The sequence below is a fragment of the Lampetra fluviatilis genome, unplaced genomic scaffold, assembly GCF_964198595.1.
Source record: "Lampetra fluviatilis unplaced genomic scaffold, kcLamFluv1.1 SCAFFOLD_171, whole genome shotgun sequence".
In the NCBI taxonomy this organism is placed as follows: domain Eukaryota; kingdom Metazoa; phylum Chordata; class Hyperoartia; order Petromyzontiformes; family Petromyzontidae; genus Lampetra; species Lampetra fluviatilis.
In genome coordinates, this window is record NW_027621260.1 from 60001 (window position 1) to 86052 (window position 26052).

Genomic DNA, 26052 nt, shown 5'->3' on the forward strand with positions numbered 1-26052 from the left:
GACCCATAGAGATCCATAGAGACCCATAGAGATACATAGAGACCCATAGAGATACATAGAGACCCATAGAGATACATAGAGACCCATAGAGATACACAGAGACCCATAGAGATACATAGAGACCCATAGAGATACATAGAGACCCATAGAGATACATAGAGACCCATAGAGATCCATAGAGACCCATAAAGATACATAGAGACCCATAGAGATACATAGAGACCCATAGAGACACATAGAGACCCATAGAGATCCATAGAGACCCATAGAGATACATAGAGACCCATAGAGATACATAGAGACACATAGAGATTCACAGAGACCCATAGAGATACACAGAGACCCATAGAGATACATAGAGACCCATAGAGATACACAGAGACCCATAGAGATACATAGAGACCCATAGAGATACATAGAGACCCATAGAGATACACAGAGACCCATAGAGATCCATAGAGACCCATAGAGATACATAGAGACCCATAGAGATACATAGAGACCCATAGAGATACATAGAGACCCATAGAGATACACAGAGACCCATAGAGATACATAGAGACCCATAGAGATACATAGAGACCCATAGAGATACACAGAGACCCATAGAGATCCATAGAGACCCATAGAGATACATAGAGACCCATAGAGATACATAGAGACCCATAGAGATCCATAGAGACCCATAGAGATACATAGAGACCCATAGAGATTCATAGAGACCCATAGAGACACATAGAGACCCATAGAGATTCACAGAGACCCATATAGACACATAGAGACCCATATAGACACATAGAGACCCATAGAGATACATAGAGACCCATAGAGATACATAGAGACCCATAGAGATTCACAGAGACCCATATAGACCCATAGAGACCCATATAGACACATAGAGACCCATAGAGATACATAGAGACCCATAGAGATACATAGAGACCCATAGAGATACATAGAGACCCATAGAGATACATAGAGACCCATAGAGATACATAGAGACCCATAGAGATACATAGAGACCCATAGAGATACACAGAGACCCATAGAGACCCATAGAGATACATAGAGACCCATAGAGATACACAGAGACCCATAGAGATCCATAGAGACCCATAGAGATACATAGAGACCCATAGAGATACATAGAGACCCATAGAGATACATAGAGACCCATAGAGATACACAGAGACCCATAGAGATACATAGAGACCCATAGAGATACATAGAGACCCATAGAGATACATAGAGACCCATAGAGATCCATAGAGACCCATAAAGATACATAGAGACCCATAGAGATACATAGAGACCCATAGAGACACATAGAGACCCATAGAGATCCATAGAGACCCATAGAGATACATAGAGACCCATAGAGATACATAGAGACACATAGAGATTCACAGAGACCCATAGAGATACACAGAGACCCATATAGATACATAGAGACCCATAGAGATACATAGAGACCCATAGAGATACATAGAGACACATAGAAATACACAGAGACCCACATATACCCATAGAGATACACAGAGACCCATAGAGATACATAGAGACCCATAGAGATACATAGAGACCCATAGAGATACATAGAGACACATAGAAATACACAGAGACCCACATATACCCATAGAGATACACAGAGACCCATAGAGATACATAGACACCCATAGAGATACATAGACACCCATAGAGATACATAGAGACACATAGAAATACACAGAGACCCACATATACCCATAGAGATACACAGAGACCCATAGAGATACATAGAGACCCATAGAGATACATAGAGACCCATAGAGATGCATAAAGACCCATAGAGATACATAGAGACCCATAGAGATACATAGAGACCCATAGAGATACACAGAGACCCATAGAGATACATAGAGACACATACCCGTACCCTAACCGTACCCGGCCGCACCAGGGTCGCAAACGGGAACCCGTACCCGGCCGTACCCGTACCCTACCCGTACCCTACCCGTACCCGTACCCTACCCGTACCCTACCCGTACCCTACCCCTACCCGTACCCTACCCGTACCCTACCCATACCCGTACCCTACCCGTACCCTACCCGTACCCTACCCATACCCGTACCCTACCCGTACCCTACCCGATACCCGTACCCTACCCGTACCCGTACCCTACCCGTACCCTACCCGTACCCTACCCGTACCCTACCCGTACCCTACCCGTACCCGTACCCTACCCGTACCCGTACCCTACCCGTACCCTACCCGTACCCTACCCATACCCGTACCCTACCCGTACCCTACCCGTACCCGTACCCTACCCGTACCCGTACCCTACCCGTACCCTACCCGTACCCTACCCATACCCGTACCCTACCCGTACCCTACCCGTACCCTACCCGTACCCGTACCCTACCCGTACCCTACCCATACCCGTACCCTACCCGTACCCTACCCGTACCCTACCCATACCCGTACCCTACCCGTACCCTACCCATACCCGTACCCTACCCGTACCCTACCCGTACCCGGCCGGGTACGGGTAGGGTACGGGTATCGGGTACCCGGTTGCGACCTCTGGGTAGCGGCTCACCCACGCAGCACTGCCACAGTCCTGTGGGCGCACCACGCGAGACGCGCCGTCCCGCCGTATTCAGGCAAAATCAACGGGCATCTTACACGCAAACAACATTCATGAGAAGGCAAGAACGGTGGGTTTACGGAGAGCGGAGACGACTCGTAGAGGCAACGAGTTTATTCCAATAAACGGTAACAGCCACAGTCACAGCCTTGACTAGGACAACGGCCCTTTTTAAATCCTTTACATTAAGTTCGCTCGCTCGCGCGCTTGCTTAGGACCGTGCAAATCTTTCGGTCGTTTCTTAACCCACTTCCCGTGATCCAATCGAGCTGACATTTTGCCACACAGACTCGTTGTGCGTGACAATTGATTTTTTCCAAAATTTTCTACATTTTAGGACTAAAATATTATATTTAATTACCAATTTCTTAATGGTGGCAGGCAATCATCTGACCCATAGGTGGCAGCCATCTCAAGCCAGAGGACGAGAGGACTCTAGCCGCCACGCATATAAAGGATTTAGAGTGAAACACTTTGTTTTTACGGGTTATACTTGTTATCCACTGCCTGGGGAGGTACGGCCTCCGGACTAGCGTGCCCTAACACGGGGCTACGGGCTCTAAGTCCTCCGGCTACAAGTGACCTAGGGGAGGCTACACTGACCGGCCCAGCCAAGGTACGGGTCCTGACCACTGGCCCACTCAGACACGGCCCTTACAAGGACGGCTAGGGGATCCCAGTCCTAGGCTGGCCGGTCTTCTTGCTTCGGTCTTGGACCCTTCCCGAGGTCCGGCTTTTATACCCAGCTCCGGTGCGTCCGACCCTGGCCACGCCTCCCTTCCAGAGAATTCCAGGGGGGAGTCTCGGGGGATCCCAGTCCTAGTGTAGAGAAGTTCCGACGGACGTACTCGGAGACGGAGGTAAGTTAAGGGCTTCGGCCAGGGTTTATTGAAGCTGTTACAATAACACACAGCAGGGTGCACAACTCCCAGGGGCTAGGGGGGTCCTACTCTGAGTCTGGGTCCCTGCCAGCTAGCTCCGGTCTCTCTCTCGTGTCGGATCGTGGACTCTGCCGACTCCACCGAGCGGAGAGAGAAACGCCTCTACGGCTACCACCGGCTTCTCCCCAGACTCACCACTCGATCCCCTCTCTCTACCCACTGGTTCCCTCTTCACCCTGCTTACTTTACCCGTTCCCACGGTGACCCCGCTTGCGTCACGGGGTCTCCCTTAAGTCCCCTAGGAGACGTGACGTCATCGCACTGAACGGCACACCTGACGTCACGTCCCCATTTTACTCTACACTAGGCTGGCCGGTCTTCTGGCTTCAGTCCTGGATTGGGCCCGGACCCTTCCCGAGGTCCGGCTTTTATACCCAGCTCCGGTGCGTCCGACCCTGGCCACGCCTCCCTTCCAGAGAATTCCAGGGGGAGTCTCGGGGGGGATCCCAGTCCTAGGCCTTCTTGCTTCGGTCTTAGACCCTTCCCGAGGTCCGGCTTTTATACCCAGCTCCGGTGCGTCCGACCCTGGCCACGCCTCCCTTCCAGAGAATTCCAGGGGGAGTCTCGGGGGGGATCCCAGTCCTAGGCCTTCTTGCTTCGGTCTTGGACCCTTCCCGAGGTCCGGCTTTTATACCCAGCTCCGGTGCGTCCGACCCTGGCCACGCCTCCCTTCCAGAGAATTCCAGGGGGGGGTCACGTGGGATCCCAGAACACACCGCAGCCCCCTCCTGCTTTGGGGCTGGGGAATGTAGCGGAGTCACGTGCCGGTGTCAGTTACTGCCCCTGGGCTTCATTACAAAAAAAAAATGGGATTTTTTTTTAGATGTAAAGATTAGCTAGTATCCAAAACAATGCACGCGGTCTTTGAATATAAAATTCCGAGGTTTGTTGCTCAAGGTGATACAGTTGCTACAACGCATCAGCAGTTGCAAGGCACAGACGGTTGGCAACGGTTCATGATCAATAAAAGCACCATAATCAATAGTCAGCAAACGACTCCACACACTCACAATGTCATCCACATTTTTTTTTTGGCAAAGCGCTCGTGTATTCTATTCTATTCCACTGCTAACAGCTGTAGTTGCCAATGTTACAACATTTCGATGTAAAGCTTTCGTGACTGCAGGGATTCATCTTCTTGGTTCTTTCGGTAAAGTCATCACGTAGAAGGGAAGTAATCAAATAATAAAATAATTCTCACGACGTTTCGGCCACAACGCAAGCAGCCGTCCTCAGGTGGAGAGCAGGTCTGTCGAGTAGACAGAGTTATTTTATTATGTTTTATTTTTATTATTTTATTACTTCCCTTCTACGTGACGACTTTACCGAAAGAACCAAGAAAATGTTACAACAGTAGACATACACGAATGTTAAAGTGATCTATCTTACATCCAAGAGGGGGGAACAGGGATGGGTACGGGGAGGGAGATTGGATAGATGATGAAAGGATGGGGGGGGGGGGCAGGGAGAAGAGTTGATGCATTAAAACTTGAGCGACACACATTTAAAGTACCTGACGCACAGCATCGATCGGCACCACCATTCGTCACCATCATAGGGGCCGTCCATAAATGACGTCACGGGATTTTGGAGATTTTTGACCCCCCCCCTCGTCACACGGCGTCACAAAAAGTCAGACCCCCCCTCAAATATGACGTCACAAAGCTCTGCCCCTCCCCCCCCAAAACCATATTTACATTTTGAAAATAAAACACGCTTTAAATCGCTTTAAACTGTTGTCATTATTTAAAGTTGCGCATTTTGATTTGACGTCACATTTCTCAACCCTCCCCCCCCCCCTCGTTACACATCGTCACAAAAATCTGACCCCCCCCCACCCCCCAGGTGCGTGACATCATTTATGGACGGCCCCATAGTTATGGCACACCGGATCAGCCACGGCAATAATGTGGAACTAGCGGCAGCATTGCGTCATCTGGTCCAACACCATGTGAGACTAGGCTCTAAGGAAAGCTGTCTCGGGTGTGAACCAATCAGCTTCAAGGACCATGTGAGACCAGGCTCTAAGGAAAGCTGTCTCGGGTGTGAACCAATCAGCGTCAAGGACCATGTGAGACTAGGCTCTAAGGAAAGCTGTCTCGGGTGTGGACCAATCAACTTCAAGGACCATGTGAGACTAGGCTCTAAGGAAAGCTGTCTCGGGTGTGGACCAGTCAACTTCAAGGACAGTGCACATACATTATCAGAGTTGTGGTTTTTGTTTGCATTACGACTGCAGGTATTGTGGTCTATGCAAACATGACTCCTTGTAAAAGAACGGTGTCAGTTTTGTTGCCAGATAGAAGGGTAAAAAAACAATTATCATAGCGGCAGCATTGCATGATAAACACTGGAGCCTGCCACAGGATAAGTAATAACACTGTCAAGCTGACAACAACAATAACAGGGGTGGTTGTCATTATCAGCGGCTCGGGCCTGGCTGGCTGTGGGTTAAACTTTAATAAAAACAGGTCGACGACAAGCGCCTGTGTCTCCCGTCTCTTTATTGCTTCGTTATCTGGACAGCTCGCGTTCCGCTCTCCCTCACGGTCGTTCCGTGGCACCTCGCGCACCGCTGGCAGACGGCGCGCTGGTGGGAGCCGTCTCCGTTTCGCCACGTAGCCGATGGCTCGCGGAGATTCCCGAAGTAGCCCAGATTCCACCAATTGACCAGGGGTGGTTTCTTCATTAGGGCGATTGGGCGACGCACCACCAATCTCAGCCGTCACTGTGCTTCTGGATATAGTCCAATCAGCGTCATGTCACTCTTCTGTGGAATACCGCCTCTTTTTGGGCGATTTCACTCCGGCTGAGAATCGCCCCGAGTGGCCCCGTAGACTTACATTCAAAGATGTTTTTTTTCGAACGGGGGGCGCTGCAATGCATTCTCTACGGCTTCCGGGAGGGCTCGCCCTAACGTGCCTACGTCATCACACGTGCTTACGTCATCATGCGTAAGCACGTTTCAGTCAACAATATTATTTGTCGCCACCTAGTGGAATCTTTAATAAAAGAAACTGAGTGGATTGTATTAATAGTGAGTATAGAAACAAACAAGATGTATTGTAAGAGTCACTTTATTTTTCATTAATATTAAAGAAGTGAAGTTGCCTTCACATGCTTAAGCTGTTAATTTATCCTTTGCATGGGTGGACCTTATCCTTATCAATCATCCAGACATTTGCCCCCCCCTGAGAGATTTTGCAGGAGCCGCCACTGTGTGTGTGTATCTCTATGGGTCTCGGTGAATCTCTATGTGTCTCTATGGGTCTCTATGTATCTCACAAAAACTTCAAATCTAGAATCGCGTAGATGGTTTCAGATGACAAAAAACGACGTTTCGACCGCCACGCAAGCTGGTCGTCATCCGATGACCGCCTGGTGACGACCGTTTGCGTCGCGATCGAAACGTCGTCGCTTTTTAAATCCTTTATATTAAGTTCACTTGCTTGCTTGCTTGCTCACTTAGGACCGTGCAAATCTTTCGGTCGTTGTTTAACCCACTTCCCGTGATCCAATCGAGCTGACATTTTGCCACACAGACTCGTTGTGCGTGACAATTGATTTTGGTGAAAATTTGTTTCCATAACTTTACACTTTTTAGGAAAAAAAATAATTTCATATTTAATTTAAAATACCAATGTGATAAAAATGAAACTCTTACTCAAGAAAAACAGAAATGAATAATAAAATAAAACTGATGCCACGCATATAAAAGATTTATAGTGAAAAACTTTGTTTTTACGGGTTAATTTTTATTTAAATCCTTTATATTAAGTTCGCTTGCTTGCTTAGGACCGTGCAAATCTTTCGGTCGTTTTTTAACCCACTTCCCGTGATCCAATCGAGCTGACATTTTGCCACACAGACTCGTTGTGCGTGACAATGCATTTTCGTGAAAAAAAATTGTCCAAAATTTGTACACTTTTTAGGACAAAAATATTATATTTAATGACCAATTGCTGAATGGTGCAATGCAATCATCTGACCCATAGGTGGCAGCCATCTCAAGCCAGAGGACGAGAGGACTCTAGCCGCCACGCATATAAAGGATTTAGAGTGAAACACTTTGAACTCTTGAGAATAATCGAGCGCTGAATCCGCGAACCCGTCTCTCGCCTGCACGTGTTCCAGCAACCTCAAATCAAAGTTGTTGTTATTGTTGTTGTTCCGTACGGCTCATGGGGAGAGGGGTGGGACGTACGGTGAAATAGAACGGGCGAAACTGAACAGAGGAGTGTTCGTATGACGAGAATCCAATGTACACATTGTTCAATAGAACAGGATTCTTACACGTCATTGAAAGTGTTGTTGTTGTGTGTACGGCGTGTTTTGTTGAAGGTGGTGCATTCTGAACGCTAAAAACTTTGGAACGCGTGATCTGTGACTGTTATCTTTGCTTCAGTTGTGCTCGGCATAGCCGCCTGACCTCCTGCCGCGGGGTATGCAACACTTCACGTGGCCTCAACGTGCACATAGCCTGGCACAAGCGGTTGTTGTGTGGTGTGTGTGGTGTGTATGTGTGGTGTGTGTGTGTGGTGTGTATGTGTGGTGTGTGTGGTTCGTGTGGTGTGTGCGGTGTGTGTTTGGTGTGTGTGTGGGTCGTGTGTGGTGTGTGTGGTTCGTGTGGTGTGTTTGGTGTGTGTGGCGTGTGTGGCGTGTGTTGTGTGTGTTGTGTGTGGTGTGTGTGGTTCGTGTGGTGTGTTTGGTGTGTGTTTGGTGTGTGTGGCGTGTGTATGGTGTGTGTTGTGTGTGGCAAGTGTGGTGTGCGGTGTGTGTTTGGTGTGTGTGGCGTGTGTATGGTGTGTGTTGTGTGTGGTGTGTGTGGTTCGTGTGGTGTGTTTGGTGTGTGTGGTTCGTGTGGTGTGTTTGGTGTGTGTTTGGTGTGTGTGGCGTGTGTATGGTGTGTGGTGTGTGTGGCAAGTGTGGTGTGCGGTGTGTGTTTGGTGTGTGTGGCGTGTGTATGGTGTGTGTTGTGTGGTGTGTGTGGCAAGTGTGGTGTGCGGTGTGTGTTTGGTGTGTGTGGCGTGTGTATGGTGTGTGTTGTGTTTGGTGTGTATGTGTGGTGTGTGTGTGTGGGTCGTGTGTGGTGTGTGTGGTTCGTGTGGTGTGTTTGGTGTGTGTTTGGTGTGTGTGGCGTGTGTATGGTGTGTGTTGTGTGTGGTGTGTATGTGTGGTGTGTGTGTGTGGGTCGTGTGTGGTGTGTGTGGTTCGTGTGGTGTGTGCGGTGTGTGTTTGGTGTGTGTGGCGTGTGTATGGTGTGTGTTGTGTGTGGTGTGTTTGTGTGGTGTGTGTGGTTCGTGTTGTGTGTTTGGTGTGTGTTTGGTGTGGTGTGTATGTGTGGTGTGTGTGGTTCGTGTGGTGTGTGCGGTGTGTGTTTGGTGTGTGTGGCGTGTGTATGGTGTGTGTTGTGTGGTGTGTATGTGTGGTTCGTGTGGTGTGCGGTGTGTGTTTGGTGTGTGTGGCGTGTGTATGGTGTGTGTTGTGTGTGGTGTGTATGTGTGGTGTGTGTGGTTCGTGTGGTGTGTTTGGTGTGTGTTTGGTGTGTGTGTGTGGGTCGTGTGTGGTGTGTGTGGTTCGTGTGGTGTGTGCGGTGTGTGTTTGGTGTGTGTGGCGTGTGTATGGTGTGTGTTGTGTGTGGTGTGTATGTGTGGTGTGTGTGGTTCGTGTGGTGTGTTTGGTGTGTGTTTGGTGTGTGTGTGTGGGTCGTGCGGTGTGTGTTTGGTGTGTGTGGCGTGTGTATGGTGTGTGTTGTGTGTGGTGTGTATGTGTGGTGTGTGTGTGTGGGTCGTGTGTGGTGTGTGGTTCGTGTGATGTGTGTGGTGTGTTTGGTGTGTGTGGCGTGTGTATGGTGTGTGTTGTGTATGTGTGGCATGTGTATGGTGTGTGTGGGTCGTGTGGTGTGCGGTGTGTGTTTGGTGTGTGTAGAGTGTGTGTGATGTGTGGAGGTGTGTGTGTGTGCACTAATCTCCATCTGTTCCATCTCACTCCCTTCTACCCCGTGTGTGGACTAATCCCCATCTGTTCCATCTCGCTCCCTTCTACCCCGTGGGTGGACTAATCCCCATCTGTTCCATCTCACCCCCTTCTACCCCGTGGGTGGACTAATCCCCATCTGTTCCATCTCACCCCCTTCTACCCCGTGGGTGGACTAATCCCCATCTGTTCCATCTCACCCCCTTCTACCCCGTGGGTGGACTAATCTCCATCTGTTCCATCTCACCCCCTTCTACCCCGTGGGTGGACTAATCTCCATCTGTTCCATCTCACCCCCTTCTACCCCGTGGGTGGACTAATCTCCATCTGTTCCATCTCACTCCCTTCCACCCCGTGGGTGGACTAATCTCCATCTGTTCCATCTCACTCCCTTCTACCCCGTGTGTGGACTAATCTCCATCTGTTCCATCTCACTCCCTTCCACCCCGTGTGTGGACTAATCCCCATCTGTTCCATCTCGCTCCCTTCCACCCCGTGGGTGGACTAATCTCCATCTGTTCCATCTCACTCCCTTCCACCCCGTGTGTGGACTAATCTCCATCTGTTCCATCTCGCTCCCTTCCACCCCGTGGGTGGACTAATCTCCATCTGTTCCATCTCACTCCACCTTCTACCCCGTGTGTGGACTAATCTCCATCTGTTCCATCTCTCTCCCTTCTACCCCGTGGGTGGACTAATCTCCATCTGTTCCATCTCACTCCCTTCTACCCCCGTGTGTGGACTAATCTCCATCTGTTCCATCTCTCTCCCTTCTACCCCGTGTGTGGACTAATCTCCATCTGTTCCATCTCTCTCCCTTCTACCCCGTGTGTGGACTAATCTCCATCTGTTCCATCCCACTCCCTTCTACCCCGTGTGTGGACTAATCTCCATCTGTTCCATCCCACTCCACCTTCTACCCCGTGTGTGGACTAATCTCCATCTGTTCCATCTCACTCCCTTCCACCCCGTGGGTGGACTAATCTCCATCTGTTCCATCTCACTCCACCTTCTACCCCGTGTGTGGACTAATCTCCATCTGTTCCATCTCACTCCCTTCTACCCCGTGTGTGGACTAATCTCCATCTGTTCCATCTCACTCCACCTTCTACCCCCGTGGGTGGACTAATCTCCATCTGTTCCATCTCTCTCCCTTCCACCCCGTGTGTGGACTAATCTCCATCTGTTCCATCTCACTCCACCTTCTACCCCGTGTGTGGACTAATCTCCATCTGTTCCATCTCTCTCCCTTCCACCCCGTGTGTGGACTAATCTCCATCTGTTCCATCTCACTCCACCTTCTACCCCGTGTGTGGACTAATCTCCATCTGTTCCATCCCACTCCCTTCTACCCCCGTGGGTGGACTAATCTCCATCTGTTCCATCTCTCTCCCTTCTACCCCGTGTGTGGACTAATCTCCATCTGTTCCATCTCGCTCCCTTCTACCCCGTGTGTGGACTAATCTCCATCTGTTCCATCTCACTCCCTTCTACCCCGTGTGTGGACTAATCTCCATCTGTTCCATCTCGCTCCACCTTCTACCCCGTGTGTGGACTAATCTCCATCTGTTCCATCTCGCTCCACCTTCTACCCCGTGTGTGGACTAGTCTCCATCTGTTCCATCTCACTCCCTTCTACCCCCGTGTGTGGACTAATCTCCATCTGTTCCATCTCTCTCCCTTCTAACACCGTGTGTGGACTTGGTGATGACGATGAGAGAAATCATTTTTATTTTCACTTTCAAAACGTTTTAATTGGAAATTTATACAAACATTGACAAAACACTGCAGTCGTGGTGAGTGAGTGACAGTGTGAGTGAGGAAGCGTGAGGGTGAGTGAGTGTGAGTGAGTGAGGTTGAGTGAGTGAGTGGGTGGGTGAGTGGGTTAGTGAGTGAGTGGGGGGGTGGGTGAGTGGGTGGGTGAGTGAGTGAGTGAGTGGGTGGGTGGGTGGGTGAGTGAGTGGGTGGGTGAGTGAGTGAGTGGGTGGGTGAGTGGGTTAGTGAGTGAGTGGGGGGGTGGGTGAGTGGGTGGGTGAGTGAGTGAGTGGGTGAGTGAGTGGGTGGGTGAGTGAGTGAGTGGGTGGGTGAGTGGGTTAGTGAGTGAGTGGGTGGGTGAGTGAGTGGGTGGGTGAGTGGGTGAGTGAGTGTGTGTGAGTGAGTGAGTTAGTGAGTGTGTGTCGACCCGTGGCACCTGCTGGGTCTGCCCCGTGACCTCCTGCCAGCGGGCGTTCGACACTTCACGTGGCAGCCTCAAGGTGCACATGGCCTGGCACAAGCGTCGTGGTGACGTCACCGCCACTTAGTGGCGAATGGCGGTTGTTGTTGTTGCGAGTGAGTGAGTGTGAGGTGAGAGTAAGTGAGTGTGAGTGAGTGAGTGTGAGAGTGTGTGAGTGTGAGTCAGTGAATATGAGTGAGTGAGTGAGAGAGTGAGTGAGAGAGTGAGTGAGTGTGAGAGTGTGTGAGTCAGTGAATATGAGTGAGTGAGTGTGAGAGTGAGTGAGAGAGTGAGAGGGTGAGTGTGTGTATGACTGAGTGAGTGTGAGTGAGTGTGAGTATGATTGAGTGTGAGTATGAGTGAGTGAGTGTGAGTGAGTGAGTGTGAGAGTGTGAGAGTGTGTGAGTCAGTGAATATGAGTGAGTGAGTGTGAGAGTGAGTGAGAGAGTGAGAGGGTGAGTGTGTGTATGACTGAGTGAGTGTGAGTGAGTGAGTGTGAGTACGATTGAGTGTGAGTATGAGTGAGTGAGTGTGAGAGTGAGTGAGTGAGTGTGTGTGAGTGTGAGTGACTGAGTGAGTGTGTGTGAGTGTGTGTGAGTGACTGAGTGAGTGTGAATGTGTAAGTGAGTGTGTGTGAATGAGTGAGTGTGTGTGAGTGTGTGTGAGTGTGTGTGAGTGAGTGAGTGTGAGTGTGTGTGAGTGAGTGTGTGTGAGTGTGAGTGTGTGTGAGTGAGTGTGTGTGAGTGTGTGTATGACTGAGTGAGTGAGTGACTGAGTGAGTGACTGAGTGAGTGTGAGTGAGAGTGAATGACTGAGTGAGTGTGTGTATGACTGAGTGAGTGACTGAGTGAGTGACTGAGTGAGTGTGTGAGTGACTGAGTGAGTGTGTGTGAGTGAGAGTGAATGACTGAGTGAGTGAGTGACTGAGTGACTGAGTGACTGAGTGAGTGACTGAGTGAGTGAGTGACTGAGTGAGTGACTGAGTGACTGAGTGTATGACTGAGTGAGTGACTGAGTGAGTGACTGAGTGAGTGAGTGACTGAGTGAGTGAGTGACTGAGTGACTGAGTGAATGAGTGACTGAGTGACTGAGTGAGTGAGTGACTGAGTGAGTGAGTGAGTGACTGAGTGAGTGACTGAGTGACTGAGTGAGTGACTGAGTGAGTGAGTGACTGAGTGACTGAGTGAGTGACTGAGTGACTGAGTGAGTGAGTGTGTGGGGTGGACTACTGCAAGAACTGGAGCCTCCGGGTGACCGACTCCGCTCCGTATTTTCTCTGCAGCTGGAGCCGAGACTCCGTGTGAGTGAGTGTGAGTGAGTGTGTGTGTGAGTGAGTGTGTGTGAGTGTGTGTGAGTGAATGAGTGAGTGAGTGTGAGTGAGTGTGTGAGTGTGAGTGAGTGTGTGTGAGTGTGTGAGTGACTGAGTGAGTGACTGAGTGAGTGACTGAGTGAGTGACTGAGTGAGTGACTGAGTGAGTGTGAGTGAGTGTGTGGGGTGGACTACTGCAAGAACTGGAGCCTCCGGGTGACCGACTCCGCTCCGTATTTTCTCTGCAGCCGGAGCCGAGACTCCGAGCTCCCAGACAGCAACACTCCGTCATCCGCAACTCTCCACAGCTTCTCAACTGCCAGGCACAGACAAAGGCGTTCACCACCACCGTGTAGCTCACGCAGACTGCTGGGGCAAGTGCTGATGAACGTCATCACTGTGGCTAGGAGATGTTGACTACCTCGCCTGGTACACAGGAGGTCGTGGGTTCGATCCCAGACCCTGAGAGATGTTGATGGTGATGATGGTGGTGATGATGGTGATGATGATGGTGATGATGGTGGTGATGATGATGGTGATGATGATGGTGATGATGGTGGTGATGATGATGATGGTGATGATGGTGGTGATGATGATGGTGATGATGGTGGTGATGGTGATGATGGTGGTGATGTTGATGATGGTGGTGGTGATGGTGATGGTGATGATGGTGGTGATGGTGGTGATGTTGATGATGGTGGTGGTGATGGTGGTGTTGATGGTGGTGATGATGATGGTAATGATGATGATGGTGATGTTGATGGTGGTGATGGTACTGGTGATGATGGTGATGATGGTGATGGTGTTGATGGTGATGTTGATGGTACTGGTGATGGTGGTGATGTTGTTGATGTTGATGATGATGGTGGTGATGGTGGTGATGTTGTTGATGTTGATGGTGGTGGTGATGGTGGTGATGTTGTTGGTGATGTTGATGGTGGTGGTGATGGTGGTGATGTTGTTGGTGGTGGTGATGGTGGTGATGTTGTTGGTGATGTTGATGGTGGTGGTGATGTTGTTGATGTTGATGGTGGTGGTGATGGTGGTGATGTTGTTGGTGATGTTGATGGTGGTGGTGATGGTGGTGATGTTGTTGGTGATGTTGATGGTGGTGGTGATGGTGGTGATGTTGTTGGTGATGTTGATGGTACTGGTAATGATGGTGGTGATGGTGGTGATGTTGATGGTGGTGATGGTACTGGTGATGATGGTGATGATGGTGTTGATGGTGTTGATGGTGGTGATGGTGATGGTGATGATGGTGGTGATGATGATGGTGATGATGGTGGTGAGGGTGGTGATGGTGGTACTGGTGGTGGTGATGTTGGTGGTACTGGTGATGTTGATGGTGGTGGTGATGGTGGTGGTGATGATGGTGGTGGTGATGATCGTGTTGATGGTGATGTTGATGGTACTGGTGATGGTGGTGGTGGTGATGTTGTTGATGTTGATGGTGGTGATGGTGGTACTGGTGGTGGTGATGTTGTTGATGTTGATGGTGGTGATGGTGGTACTGGTGGTGGTGATGTTGATGGTACTGGTGATGGTGATGTTGGTGATGTTGGTGATGTTGATGGTGTTGATGGTGGTGATGTTGATGGTGGTGATGGTGGTGGTGTTGGTGGTGATGGTGGTGGTGTTGGTGGTGATGGTGGTGGTACTGGTGATGGTGTTGATGGTGTTGATGGTGGTGATGGTGGTGGTGATGATGGTGATGGTGGTGGTACTGGTGATGGTGTTGATGGTGTTGATGGTGGTGATGGTGGTGGTGATGATGGTGATGATGATGTTGGTGGTGATGGTGGTGGTACTGGTGATGGTGTTGATGGTGTTGATGGCGATGATGATGGTGATGTTGTTGATGTTCATGTTGTTGATGTGGATGTTGTTGATGTTGTTGATGTTGTTGATGTTGTTGATGTTGTTGTTGATGTTGTTGATGTTGATGTTGTTGATGTTGTTGATGTTGTTGTTGATGTTGTTGATGTTGTTGATGTTGTTGATAATGTTGTTGATGTTGTTGTTGATGATGTTGTTGATGTTGTTGATGTTGATGGTGTTGATGTTGTTGATGTTGTTGATGTTGTTGATGTTGTTGTTGTTGATGGTGTTGTTGTTGATGGTGTTGATGGTGTTGTTGTTGATGGTGTTGATGTTGTTGATGTTGTTGTTGATGTTGATGTTGTTGATGTTGTTGATGTTGTTGATGTTGTTGATGTTGTTGTTGATAATGTTGATGTTGTTGATGTTGATGTTGTTGATGTTGTTGATGTTGTTGATGATGTTGTTGATGTTGATAATGTTGATAATGTTGATAATGTTGATGTTGTTGATGTTGATGTTGTTGATGATGTTGTTGATGTTGTTGATGTTGTTGTTGATAATGTTGATGTTGTTGATGTTGATGTTGTTGATGTTGTTGATGTTGTTGATGATGTTGTTGATGTTGATAATGTTGATAATGTTGATAATGTTGATGTTGTTGATGTTGATGTTGTTGATGATGTTGTTGATGTTGTTGATGTTGTTGTTGATAATGTTGATGTTGTTGATGTTGATGTTGTTGATGTTGTTGATGTTGTTGATGATGTTGTTGATGTTGATAATGTTGATAATGTTGATAATGTTGATGTTGTTGATGTTGATGTTGTTGATGATGTTGTTGATGTTGTTGATGTTGTTGTTGATAATGTTGATGTTGTTGATGTTGATGTTGTTGATGTTGTTGTTGTTGATGTTGATGTTGTTGATGATGTTGATGTTCATGTTGTTGATGTTGTTGATGTTGTTGATGGTGTTGATGTTGTTACCATAAGGTCCCGGTGTGCCCAACAGAATGGCTCTGGTCGTCTCCACGTCTCCAGACGTCTTCAGCAGAAGGTGAGTGACCACACGTAGTGACTGTCCACTCTGCCTCATCAACTCCTACACACACACAGTGACACACACACACACAGTGACACACACAGTGACACACACACACAGTGACACACACACAGTGACACACACACAGTGACACACACAGAAGGTGAGTGACCACACGTAGTGACTGTCCACTCTGCCTCATCAACTCCTACACACAGTGACACACACAGTGACACACACACACACAGTGACACACACACACAGTGACACACACACAGTGACACACACACACACAGTGACACACACACAGTGACACACACACACACAGTGACACACACACAGAAGGTGAGTGACCACACGTAGTGACTGTCCACTCTGCCTCATCAACTCCTACACACAGTGACACACACACACACACAGTGACACACACACACAGTGACACACACACACACAGTGACACACACACACAGTGACACACACACACAGTGACACACACACACACAGTGACACACACACAGTGACACACACACACAGTGACACACACACACACAGTGACACACACACACACAGTGACACACACACACAGTGACACACACACACAGTGACACACACAGTGACACACACACACAGTGACACACACACAGTGACGCACACACACACAGTGACACACACACACAGTGACACACACAGAGACACACACACACAGTGACACACACACACACACAGTGACACACACACACACACAGTGACACACACACACACAGTGACACACACACACACAGTGACACACACACAGTGACACACACACAGTGACACACACACACACAGTGACACACACAGAAGGTGAGTGACCACACGTAGTGACTGTCCACTCTGCCTCATCAACTCCTACACACAGTGACACACACACACACACAGTGACACACACACACAGTGACACACACACACACAGTGACACACACACACAGTGACACACACACACAGTGACACACACACACACAGTGACACACACACAGTGACACACACACACAGTGACACACACACACACAGTGACACACACACACACAGTGACACACACACACAGTGACACACACACACAGTGACACACACAGTGACACACACACACAGTGACACACACACAGTGACGCACACACACACAGTGACACACACACACAGTGACACACACACACACACAGTGACACACACACACACACAGTGACACACACACACACAGTGACACACACACACACAGTGACACACACACAGTGACACACACACAGTGACACACACACACACAGTGACACACACAGAAGGTGAGTGACCACACGTAGTGACTGTCCACTCTGCCTCATCAACTCCTACACACAGTGACACACACACACACACAGTGACACACACACACAGTGACACACACACACACAGTGACACACACACACAGTGACACACACACACAGTGACACACACACACACAGTGACACACACACAGTGACACACACACACAGTGACACACACACACACAGTGACACACACACACACAGTGACACACACACACACACAGTGACACACACACAGTGACACACACACAGTGACACACACAGAAGGTGAGTGACCACACGTAGTGTGTGTCCACTCTGCCTCATCAACTCCTACACACAGTGACACACACACAGTGACACACACACACAGTGACACACACACAGTGACACACACACACAGTGACACACACACACAGTGACACACACACAGTGACACACACACACAGTGACACACACACACAGTGACACACACACAGTGACACACACACACAGTGACACACACACACACAGTGACACACACACACACAGTGACACACACACACACAGTGACACACACACAGTGACACACACACACACAGTGACACACACACACACAGTGACACACACACACACAGTGACACACACACACACACAGTGACACACACACAGTGACACACACACAGTGACACACACAGAAGGTGAGTGACCACACGTAGTGTGTGTCCACTCTGCCTCATCAACTCCTACACACACACAGTGACACACACACAGTGACACACACACACAGTGACACACACACAGTGACACACACACACAGTGACACACACACACACAGTGACACACACACACAGTGACACACACACACACAGTGACACACACACAGTGACACACACACACACAGTGACACACACACAGTGACACACACACAGTGACACACACACAGTGACACACACACAGTGACACACACACAGTGACACACACACACAGAAGGTGAGTGACCACACGTAGTGTGTGTCCACTCTGCCTCATCAACTCCTACACACAGTGACACACACACACACAGTGACACACACACACACAGTGACACACACACAGTGACACACACACACACAGTGACACACACACAGTGACACACACACAGTGACACACACACACACAGTGACACACACAGAAGGTGAGTGACCACACGTAGTGTGTGTCCACTCTGCCTCATCAACTCCTACACACAGTGACACACACACAGTGACACACACACAGTGACACACACACACAGTGACACACACACACACAGTGACACACACACACACAGTGACACACACAGTGACACACACAGCGACACACACACACAGTGACACACACACACACACAGTGACACACACACACAGTGACACACACACACACAGTGACACACACAGTGACACACACACACACAGTGTCACACACACACACAGTGACACACACAGAAGGTGAGTGACCACACGTAGTGTGTGTCCACTCTGCCTCATCAACTCCTACACACACACAGTGACACACACACAGTGACACACACACAGTGACACACACACAGTGACACACACACACACAGTGACACACACAGAAGGTGAGTGACCACACGTAGTGTGTGTCCACTCTGCCTCATCAACTCCTACACACAGTGACACACACACAGTGACACACACACAGTGACACACACACACAGTGACACACACACACAGTGACACACACACACAGTGACACACACACAGTGACACACATACACAGTGACACACACACAGTGACACACACACACAGTGACACACACACAGTGACACACACACACAGTGACACACACACACACAGTGACACACACACAGTGACACACACACACAGTGACACACACACACACACAGTGTCACACACACAGTGACACACACACACAGTGACACACACACACACAGTGACACACACACACACACAGTGACACACACACACAGTGACACACACACAGTGACACACACACACAGTGACACACACACACACAGTGACACACACACACAGTGACACACACACACACAGTGTCACACACACAGTGACACACACACACAGTGACACACACACACACAGTGACACACACACACAGTGACACACACACACACACAGTGACACACACACACAGTGTCACACACACAGTGACACACACACACATAGTGACACACACACACAGTGACACACACACACACAGTGACACACACACACAGTGACACACACACAGTGACACACACACACAGTGACACACACACACACAGTGTCACACACACAGTGACACACACACACAGTGACACACACACACACAGTGACACACACACACACAGTGACACACACACACAGTGACACACACACACACACAGTGACACACACACACAGTGACACACACACAGTGACACACACACACACAGTGTCACACACACAGTGACACACACACAGTGACACACACACACACAGTGACACACACACACAGTGACACACACACACACAGTGTCACACACACAGTGACACACACACACAGTGACACACACACACACAGTGACACACACACACAGTGACACACACACACACAGTGACACACACACACAGTGACAAACACACAGTGACACACACAGTGACACACACACACAGTGACACACACACAGTGACACACACACACACAAACAGTGACACACACACAGTGACACACACACAGTGACACACACACACACAGTGACACACACACAGTGACACACACAGTGACACACACACAGTGACACACACACAGTGACACACACAGTGACACACACACAGTGACACACACACACAGTGACACACACACACAGTGACACACACACACAGTGTCACACACACAGTGACACACACACACAGTGACACACACACACACACCAGTGACACACACACACACACAGTGTCACACACACAGTGACACACACACACAGTGACACACACACACAGTAACACACACACACACAGTGACACACACACACAGTGACACACACACACACACACAGTGACACACACACAGTGACACACACACACAGTGACACACACACACACAACAACAACAACAACCGCCATTCGCCACTAAGTGGCGGTGACGTCACCACGACGCTTGTGCCAGGCCATGTGCACCTTGAGGCTACCACGTGAAAGTGTCGAACGCCCGCTGGCAGGAGGTCACGGGGCAGACCCAGCAGGTGCCACGGGTTGACTGCTGTGCCAGGCTAGGTGCAGGAGGTCACGGGGCAGACCCAGCAGGTGCCACGGGTTGACTGCTGTGCCAGGCTAGGTGCAGGAGGAGGTCACGTGACAAGACCCAGCAGGTGCCGTGGGTTGACTGCTGTGCCAGGCTAGGTGCAGGAGGAGGTCACGGGACAGACCCAGCAGGTGCCGTGGGTTGACTGCTGTGCCAGGCTAGGTGCAGGCCACAGAACAGACCCAGCAGGTGCCGTGGGTGACTGCTGTGCCAGGCTAGGTGCAGGCCACAGAACAGACCCAGCAGGTGCCGTGGGTTGACTGCTGTGCCAGGCTAGGTGCAGGAGGAGGTCACGTGACAGACCCAGCAGGTGCCGTGGGTTGACTGCTGTGCCAGGCTAGGTGCAGGCCACAGAACAGACCCAGCAGGTGCCATGGGTTGACTGCTGTGCCAGGCTAGGTGCAGGAGGAGGTCACGGGGCAGACCCAGCAGGTGGCCGTGGGTTCGACCGACTGAGATGACCGCTACATCCCCCTTCAAGGTGCACCTAGCCTGGCACGCTGGCGCGAGACTCCCCGCTCACCTGCATGATGTCGCAGGTGGCGGCGACGTCGCTGCAGGGTCCGGAAACCATCTCCTCGTCCACCATCTGCTCGTCCACCATCTCCTCGTCCACCATCTCCTCGTCCACCATCTCCTCGTCCACCATCTCATCTCCGTCCGTCCTCTCTGCTCGCGGGGGGGGGGGGGGGGGCGGGGACGGGGGGAGAACCGATCCGATTGGTCAGCCCGTGCGCCAAGAGAAAGCCTTCCATTGGTCCATTCATGACGATGCCCGTTAGACCGCCCCACACGGCTGCACTACTCGCACCCGATTGGTCGGTTCGCGGCACGGTCTTTTCGCCAAGAGAAAGCCTCCGATTGGTCGATTTACCGGAGTGCCGCCCCCCCCCCCCCCACGGTTGCAATACTCTCATCCGATGGCCGATCGCTGTGCGAGCACCTGATTGGTCGACTCGGGGCAGCGAGACTCCCTCCTCCTCTGGGTTTGAGTCGGGGCGGCTCCCATCAACTCCACCTCCTCCACCTCCTCCACCTCCTCCTCCACCTCCACCTCCACCTCCTCCACCATCATCATCGTCACCATCGTCACCATCGCCACCATCGCCACCATCGCCACCATCGCCGCCACCATCGCCATCATCACCATCATCACCATCATCGCCATCGTCGCCATCGTCACCATCTTCTACATCATCTTCCTGCAACGTAGCAGCGGGTTTAGCCTCCTCATCATCTTCATCATCATCATCGTCGTCATCTTCGTCATCATCTTCATCATCATCATGGTCGTCATCATCGTCGTCGGCTGGAGATTTTCGTGGCAGCAAAGTGGCAACGATGCCGACATCATCCGTCGGAAGAGTCGTCCGTTTGGCAGCTCCACCACCGCCAGCTCCACGCCACCAGCACCACCACTACCACCAGCACCACCGCCAACACGACCACCGCCACCAGCACCACCACTACCACCAGCACCACCACTACCACCAACACGACCACCACCAGCACCACCACCACCACCACTACCAGCACCACTACCAACACGACCGCCACCACTACCACCACCACCAGCTCCGCCACTACCAGCACCACTACCACCAGCACCACCACCACTACCACCACCAACACAACCACCACCACCGCCACCACCACCAGCACCGCCACCACCAGCACTACCACCACGACCACCACCACCACTACCACCAACACGACCGCCACTACCACCAGCACCACCACGACCACCACCAACACTACCACCAACACGACCGCCACCACTGCCACTACCACTAATACCACCACCAGCACCACTACCACCACCACCACTACCAGCACCACCACCAACACGACCACCACCACTACCACCACCACCACCAGCACCACTACCAGCACCACCACCAGCACGACCGCCACTACCACCGGTCACCACTCTGCCCCTGCAGCGCTGCACCATCCCAAACTCATTCGCCAGCCCAGCCACAATCGCCGCCCCACCACCACCACCACCGCCACCACCACCATCGTCACAATCATCGTCATCTTCGTCACCATCATCGTCACCATCAACGTCACCATCAACGTCACCATTGCCGCTATCGTCACCACCGTCACCACCATCACCACCATTGTCACCATCGTCACCATCAACGTCACCATCGTCACCATCAACGCCACCATCGTCACCATCAATGTTCCCATCGTCACCATCAACGTCACCATCAATGTCCCCATCGTCACCATCATCACCATCTTCACAACCACCGCCACCATCGCCACCACCGCCACCATCGTCACCACCACCACCACCACCGTGTCCCACCAAGCGCGCCACCTTGACGATGGGCCCGTCCTCGCCGGAGTTGACAGCGTGTTGGTGGTGGTGGTGGTGCTTGGGACCCAAGCGCACGGCCACCACCTGCCCGCCAGAGTCATCGTCATCGTCGTCGTCGTCGTCGGCGATGATGGTGGTGATGGTGGTGATGGTGGTGACGCCCAAGAGGCCATCTCCTTCATCATCTTGTTGTTGTTGTTCTTGTTGTTGTAGTTGTTGTTGTTGTAGTTGTTGTTGTTGTAGTTGTTGTTCGTCGTGTGACCCCCTCCTCCTGAGCGGCAGTGCAGCAACCAACCTCGTACATGCACCCTGCTGCCGCTGCTGCTGATGATGCTGCTGATGCTGCTGCTGCTGATGATGCTGCTGATGCTGCTGATGATGCTGCTGATGCTGCTGCTGCTGCTGCTGATGATGATGCTGCTGCTGCTGCTGCCGCTGCTGCTGATGATGCTGCTGCTGCTGCTGCTGCTGCTGCTGATGATGCTGCTGATGCTGCTGCTTGCTGCTGATGATGATGCTGCTGATGCTGATGATGCTGCTGCTGATGCTGATGATGCTGCATCACCTGCTGCTGCTGCTGATGCTGATGCTGCTGATGCTGCTGCTGCTGCCCGTGGCCCGGCCCGTCCACGGTGCCGTGTGTGTTACCCCTCACGACGGCCACCGCCTTGCCTGTCGGAGGAACGGAAAGGTGAGGTGGGGGGAGGTGGGGGGAGGTGGGGGGAGCTGGGGGGTGAGGTGGGGGGAAGGGGGGTGAGGTGGGGGGAGGTGGGGGGAGGTGAGGTGAGGGGAGGTGGGGGGAGGTGGGGGGAGGTGAGGTGGGGGGAGGTGGGGGGGAGGTGGGGGAGTGAGGTGGGGGAGGTGGGGGGAGGTGGGGGGAGGTGAGGTGGGGGGAGCTGGGGGGTGAGGTGGGGGGAAGGGGGGTGAGGTGGGGGGAGGTGGGGGGAGGTGAGGTGGGGGGAGGTGGGGGGAGGTGAGGTGGGGAGAGGTGGGGGGAGGTGAGGTGGGGGGAGGTGGGGGGAGGTGAGGTGGGGGGAGGTGGGGGGAGCTGGGGGGAGGTGGGGGGTGAGGTGGGGGGAGGTGGGGGGAGGTGAGGTGGGGGGAGGTGGGGGGAGGTGGGGGAGCTGGGGGGAGGTGGGGGGTGAGGTGGGGGGAGGTGAGGTGGGGGGAGGTGGGGGGAGGTGAGGTGGGGGGGAGGTGGGGGGAGGTGAGGTGGGGAGAGGTGGGGGGAGGTGAGGGGAGGTGAGGTGAGGTGGGGGGAGGTGGGGGGAGGTGGGGGGAGCTGGGGGGAGGTGGGGGGTGAGGTGGGGGGAGCTGGGGGGTGAGGGTGGGGGGGAAGGGGGGGTGAGGTGGGGGGAGGTGGGGGGAGGTGGGGGAGGTGAGGTGGGGGGGAGGTGGGGGGAGGTGAGGTGGGGGGAGGTGGGGGGAGGTGAGGTGGGGGGAGGTGGGGGGAGGTGAGGTGGGGAGAGGGTGGGGGGTGGTGAGGTGGGGGGAGGTGGGGGGAGGTGAGGTGGGGGGAGGTGGGGGGAGCTGGGGGGAGGTGGGGGGTGAGGTGGGGAGAGGTGGGGGGAGGTGAGGTGGGGGGAGGTGGGGGGAGCTGGGGGGAGGTGGGGGGTGAGGTGGGGGGAGGTGGGGGGAGGTGGGGGGAGGTGAGGTGGGGGGAGGTGGGGGGAGGTGAGGTGGGGAGAGGTGGGGGGAGGTGAGGGGAGGTGAGGTGAGGTGGGGGGAGGTGGGGGGAGGTGGGGGGTGAGGGCGAGGTGGGGGGAGGTGGGGTGAGGTGGGGGGATGAGGCGAGGTGAGGGGAGGTGAGGTGGGGGAGGGGTGAGGGGAGGTGGGGTGAGGTGGGCGAGGTGAGGTGGAAGGAGGGGGGGGGTGAGGTGGGGGGAGGTGGGGGAGGTGAGGTGGGGGAGGGGGGGGGTTGGGTGGGGGGAGGGGGGGTGAGGTGGGGGGAGGGGGCGAGGTGAGGTGGGGGGAGGGCGTGGTTCGGTGCCACGGTCCCCGCTGCACCTAGCCTGGCGCGGCAGGGAAGACCCACGCTGGAGACAGATCCACGCAGCGACCACCGCGGGGGGGAGAGACAGAGAGACGCAGACTCCACATACACAGCAGCAGCAGCAGGCCTCAGGGTGATGATCGAACCCACGACCTCCTGTAGACCAGGCGAGGTCGTCAACATCTCTCAGGGTCTGGGATTGAACCCACGACCTCCTGTGCACCAGGCGAGGTAGTCAACATCTCTCAGTGTCTGGGATTGAACCCACGACCTCCTGTGCACCAGGCGAGGTAGTCAACATCTCTCAGTGTCTGGGATTGAACCCACGACCTCCTGTAGACCAGGCGAGGTAGTCAACATCTCTCAGTGTCTGGGATTGAACCCACGACCTCCTGTGCACCAGGCGAGGTAGTCAACATCTCTCAGGGTCTGGGATTGAACCCACGACCTCCTGTATACCAGGCGAGGTAGTCAACATCTCTCAGGGTCTGGGATTGAACCCACGACCTCCTGTGTACCAGGCGAGGTAGTCAACATCTCTCAGTGTCTGGGATTGAACCCACGACCTCCTGTGCACCAGGCGAGGTAGTCACATGTCTCAGTGTCTGGGATTGAACCCACGACCTCCTGTGTACCAGGCGAGGTAGTCAACATCTCTCAGTGTCTGGGATTGAACCCACGACCTCCTGTGTACCAGGCGAGGTAGTCAACATCTCTCAGTGTCTGGGATTGAACCCACGACCTCCTGTAGACCAGGCGAGGTAGTCAACATCTCTCAGTGTCTGGGATTGAACCCACGACCTCCTGTAGACCAAGCGAGGTAGTCAACATCTCTCAGGGTCTGGGATTGAACCCACGACCTCCTGTAGACCAAGCGAGGTAGTCAACATCTCTCAGGGTCTGGGATTGAACCCACGACCTCCTGTGTACCAGGCGAGGTAGTCAACATCTCTCAGGGTCTGGGATTGAACCCACGACCTCCTGTGCACCAGGCGAGGTAGTCAACATCTCTCAGGGTCTGGGATTGAACCCACGACCTCCTGTGCAACAGGCGAGGTAGTCAACATCTCTCAGTGTCTGGGATTGAACCCACGACCTCCTGTGTACCAGGCGAGGTAGTCAACATCTCTCAGGGTCTGGGATTGAACCCACGACCTCCTGTAGACCACGCGAGGTAGTCAACATCTCTCAGTGTCTGGGATTGAACCCACGACCT

At 52.4% G+C, this 26052-nt stretch overlaps 1 protein-coding gene across 1 annotated transcript; it reads right to left on the reverse strand.

Annotated features, from left to right (window-relative positions):
• Positions 1–13114: 13114 nt before the first annotated feature.
• Positions 13115–21528, reverse strand: LOC144954985 (telomeric repeat-binding factor 2-interacting protein 1-like). The gene is made up of 4 exons (XM_078885348.1): positions 21455–21528; positions 21035–21180; positions 15879–15993; positions 13115–13384 (listed from the first exon to the last, which is right to left on the reverse strand). The coding sequence occupies exons 2-4, from the start codon at positions 21158–21160 to the stop codon at positions 13260–13262; spliced, it is 366 nt and encodes a 121-aa protein (XP_078741474.1). The 5' UTR covers positions 21161–21180; positions 21455–21528; the 3' UTR covers positions 13115–13259.
• Positions 21529–26052: the final 4524 nt, after the last annotated feature.

Coding starts and splice junctions, on each gene's coding strand:
- LOC144954985 (XM_078885348.1), bottom strand. CDS start 21,160: ATGGTGGACGAGGAGATGGTGGACGAGGAGATGGTGGACGAGGAGATG. Junction 15,994..21,034: donor CCACCTGCGACATCATGCAG/GTGAGCGGGGAG, acceptor GTGTGTGTGTAG/GAGTTGATGAGGCAGAGTGG. Junction 13,385..15,878: donor GGGCACACCGGGACCTTATG/GTAACAACATCA, acceptor TGTGCCTGGCAG/TTGAGAAGCTGTGGAGAGTT.